The following is a 4,759-nucleotide window of genomic DNA, read 5'->3' on the forward strand; positions in this document are numbered from 1 at the left end:
ATTAACCCCTAACCTGACCCAACCCTTACCATTAACCCCTAACCTGACCAACCCTTACCATTAACCCCTAACGACACAACCCTTACCATTAACCCCTAACCTGACCCAACCCTTACCATTAACCCCTAACCTGACCAACCCTTACTATTAACCCTAACCTGACCCAACCCTTACCCACTAACCCCTAACCTGACCCAACCCCTAACCAACCCTTACCATTAACCCCTAACCTGAAACCAACCCTTACTATTAACCCCTACCTGACACAACCTTACATTAACCCCTAACCTGACCACCCTTACCATTAACCCTAACCTGACCCAACCCTTAACCCTAACCTGACCCAAACCCTTACCATTAAACCCCTAACCTGACCCAACCATACCATTAACCCCTACCTGACCCAAACCCATACCATTAACCCCTAACCTGACACAACCCTTACCATAACCCCCAACCTGACACAACCCTACCATTAACCCCTAACCTGACACAACCCTTACCATTAACCCCTAACCTGACACAAACCCTTACCATTAACCCCTAACCTGACACAACCCTTACCATTAACCCCTAACTGACACAACCTTACCATTAACCCTAACCTGACCCAACCCTTACCATTAACCCCTAACCTGACCCAACCCTTACATTAACCCTAACCTGACACAACCTTACCATTAACCCCTAACCTGACACAACCCTTACCATTAACCCCTAACCTGACACAACCCTTACCATTAACCCCTAACCTACGGTTAATGGTAAGGGTTGGGTCAGGTTAGGGGTTAATGGTAAGGGTTGGGTCAGGTTAGGGGTTAATGGTAAGGGTTGGGTCAGGGTTGGGCCACCTGATAATGAAATACACCCACCTGGTGTCCATTTAAGGGGGAAGAATTAAAATACATCAGAAGTGGAACTTGCTTTGCAGTCTATCTGAATTTGCCTGTCCTATGTTAATTTTTAGTTCTTCATTAATTTAGCCAGAATTAGGTCTACATTTAGGTGTCCTTGTAATGGGCCCTTCATCTTTCTCACCCTCTTTCTCTTCATTCACTAACCTTTCTCTCCCCCTCTTCCCTCCTCAGCTCGGACTATGAGGAGATCACCATTGATCCAGTGTGTGGCTGGAGGCCGGTGCCCATTAAACCAGACATCCACATAAAGGAGGAAGCAGACGGGCCTGTGTTGAAGCGCTGCCGGACGGTCAGCCCCAGTAACATGATGATGCCCAATGTCATGGAGATGATAGCTGCCCTGGGACCGGCCTCCTCGCCCTACCAGGGTCTACCACCTGGGGGCAGGAACACACCTGACTACAACAGCCAAGGTAGGGAGGAGACAGGCACACACACATTCAGTACCAGTCAAAAGTTCAGACACACCTACTCATTACAAGGTTTTTCTTAAGACATCAAAGCTATGAAATAACACATAGAATCATGTGGTAACCAAAAAAGTGTTAAACAAATCCAAATATATTTTATATTTGAGATTCTTCAAATAGCCACCCTTTGCCTTGATGACAGATTTGCACACTCTTGGCATTCTCTCAACCAGCTTCATGAGGTAGTCACCTGGAATGCATTTCAATTAACAGGTGTTCTTTGTTAAAAGTTAATTTGGGGAATTTCTTACCTTAATAGTTTGAGCCAGTCAGTTGTGTTGTGACAAGGTAGAGTTGGTATACAGAAGAAAGCCCTATTTGGTAAAATACTAATTATTGCAGGAAAAACTCAAATAAGCAAAGTGAAACGACAATCCATCATTACTTTAAGACATGAAGGTCAGTCAATATGGAACATTTCAAGAACTTTGAAAGTTTCTTCAAGTGCAGTCGCAAAAGCCATCAAGTTCTATGATGAAACTGGCTCTCATGAGGACCGCCGAAGGAAAGGAAGACAGTTACCTCTGCTGCAGAGTATAAGTTCATTAGAGTAATCTGCACCTCATAAATTGCAGCCCAAATAAATGCTTCACAGAGTTCAAGTAACCGACACATCTCAACATCAGCTGTTCAGAGGAGACTGCGTGAGTCAGGCCTTCATGGTCGAATTGCTGCAAAGAAACCACAACTAAAGGACACCAATAAGAAGAAGAGACTTGCTTGGGCCAAGAAACACGAGCAATGGACATTAGACCGGTGTAAATCTGTCCTTTGGTCTGATGAGTCCAAATTTGATATTTTTGGTTCCAACTGCTGTGTTTTTGTGAGACGCAGAGTATGTGAACGGATGACCGCTGCATGTGTGGTTCCCACCGTGAAGCATGGAGGAGGAGGTGTGATGCTGTGGAGGTGCTTTGCTGGTGACACTGTCTGTGATTGATTTAGAATTCAAGGCACACTTAACCAGCACAGCATTCTGCAGCGATACGCCATCCTAGCTGGTTTGTGCTTAGTGGGACTATCAATTGTTTTTCAACAGCACAATGACCCAACACACCTCCAGGCTGTGTAAGGGCTATTTGACCAAGAAGGAGAGTGATGGAGTGATGCATCAGATGACCTGGCCTCCACAATCACCCGACCTCACCCCAAATTGAGATGTTTTGGGATGAGTTGGACCGCAGAGTGAAGGAAAAGCAGCCAACAAGTGCTCAGCATATGTGGGAAGTCCTTCAAGACTGTTGGAAAAGCATTCCAGGTGAAGCTGGTTGAGAGAATGCCAAGAGTGTAAAGCTGCCATCAAGGCAAAGGGTGGTTACTTTGAAGAATCTCAAATGTAAAATATATACTTTTTCGGTTACTACATGATTTCATATGTGTTATTTCATAGTTTTGATATCTTCACTATTATTCTACAATGTAGAAAATAGTAAGAATAAAGGCAAACCCTGGAATGAATAGGTGTGTCCTATCTTTTGACTAGTACTGCACAGTAAATTAATTATATTGCCTCCTATTAGTTACAATTGAAATAATTCTTTGCCACACAAAACTTCTACCTGTGTCTGTTGTGTGTTGTTCATCCAGCGGGTCAAGGATACTCCAGCCAGTCAGGCTTCTCTGAGTTCCCCAACACCCCTGGAACTCCCACCCTGAGAGACTTCACCTCCCCTGGACCACCTAACATCTACCAGCAGGACCAGGTAACACACACACACAGATCCCCTCAGGCTACAGTGATATGGTTCCGGGGTAGATTCCATTTCAAGTCAGTCAGGGTCTGAAAGTGAATGGCCTAATGTCTGACTGGGTTAGAAAGGGAGTGAAGAAACACACACAAACACAGGGTCAAAGTACACACTGATGTTCCTACATCACAGGCTCCAATTAGGTCACTCAATGGTTAACAGAGGAGCTGAACGAGACAGGTGAACATGAAAGTCCAAATGGACTCTGAAATACTCAGAAAGCATTGGCAAAAAAATGTATCCTTAAACAAGCACTTAATCTTCTAATTTCTTTTCCATTGTTATCTTTTCAGTTAATGGAATTAATTAGTTTGATTTGATACAATCGAAATGCATATAAAGTTGTTTCAGTCCAGGAAAGTGAACTATACACAAATGATGTTTATCCGTTGGGAATGTGAACCACGTAATATTCTGGGTGCTTTGTCTTAATTAGACTTTCCATTATCTCCGTTGGATTTACTAAATGATGCGCACAGGGCTCTACAGTGTGACCATTTTACTCGCATATGCGCCTAAATATTTTGCTGTGTGACCTAGAATTTGTGTTTAGCAGTGCTCCTAGAAAGATTGAAGGATTCTAAATGTAATATCTCAAATATTTTTCGTTGTGCTCCTAAATTACTGTGCACCTACATTATTCAGCTTTTGCACACACGTGCTACTTGTAAAAATAAATGTAAAAACGGTCAGCGTAAGTGTGATACATACACTAGAATAATATACACTGCTCAAAAAAACAAAGGGAACACTTAAACAACACAATGTAACTCCAAGTCAATCACACTTCTGTGAAATCAAACTGTCCACTTAGGAAGCAACACTGATTGACACACACCAATGACGACCCACCGCCAACCGGTCATTGCTGGGGATGTTGCAGAGCCGGAACGTTTCCACCGCTCTCCAGATCTCTGTCACCGTGCTCCGTGGTGACCTGCTCATCTGTGGAAGAGCAACAGGCGCGCCAGTGCGCGAATTGCCAATCTGGTCGTTTCTTTGGCAAGATGCCAACGTCCTGCACGTGGTTGGTCTGTCAGCACACAGCCCCACCTGTGGACGTCGGGCCCTCATACCCACCTCATGGAGTCTGTTTCTGATCCGTTTGAGCAGACACATGCAGACATTTGTGGCCTGCTGAGAGGTCGATTTGCAGGGCTTGGCAGTGCTCTCCCTGATCCTCCTTGCACAAAGGCGGGAGCGTAGCGTTCTGTGATCTGGGTTGTTGCTCCTACGGCCTCTCCAGTTCCTGATTGTACTGGCCTGCTTCTCCTGGTAGCGCGCTCCATGCTCTGGACACTACCCTGGACAGGACAGCAACCTGTGCTTGCCACAGCATCGCATCGACTGTGCATCCTTGGATGACTGCACTACCTGACGCCACCTGTGTGGGGTTGTAGACTCTCCGTCATCATCGGCTACCAGTAGACGTGAAAGCACCGCCAGCATTCAAAAAGCTGACCAAACATTCAGCCATGGAAGCATCAGAACTGAAGACAGTGGTCTCGTGGTACCCACCTGCAGAACCACTCCTTTATTGGGGGTGTCTTGCTAATTGCCTATAAATTCCACCTGTTTGTCTATCCAATTTGCCAAACAGCATGTGAATTTAATGTCACATCAG

The 4,759-nt window shown here is 45.1% G+C and overlaps 1 protein-coding gene across 8 annotated transcripts in view; it reads left to right on the forward strand.

Annotated features, from left to right (window-relative positions):
* The window catches only part of LOC111961854 (zinc finger MIZ domain-containing protein 2), a 41,259-nt gene that overhangs the window by 25,336 nt on the left and 11,164 nt on the right, over window positions 1-4,759 (forward strand). For all 8 annotated transcript variants that reach the window (XM_023984446.3, XM_023984448.2, XM_023984442.2 and 5 more), the window contains 2 exons: window positions 1,089-1,330; window positions 2,975-3,090. In XM_023984446.3, the coding sequence (XP_023840214.1) occupies window positions 1,089-1,330; window positions 2,975-3,090 (358 nt within the window). The remainder of the gene's footprint in view (window positions 1-1,088; window positions 1,331-2,974; window positions 3,091-4,759) is intronic.

This window comes from Salvelinus sp. IW2-2015, linkage group LG4q.1:29, assembly GCF_002910315.2.
Source record: "Salvelinus sp. IW2-2015 linkage group LG4q.1:29, ASM291031v2, whole genome shotgun sequence".
NCBI lineage: Eukaryota > Metazoa > Chordata > Actinopteri > Salmoniformes > Salmonidae > Salvelinus > Salvelinus sp. IW2-2015.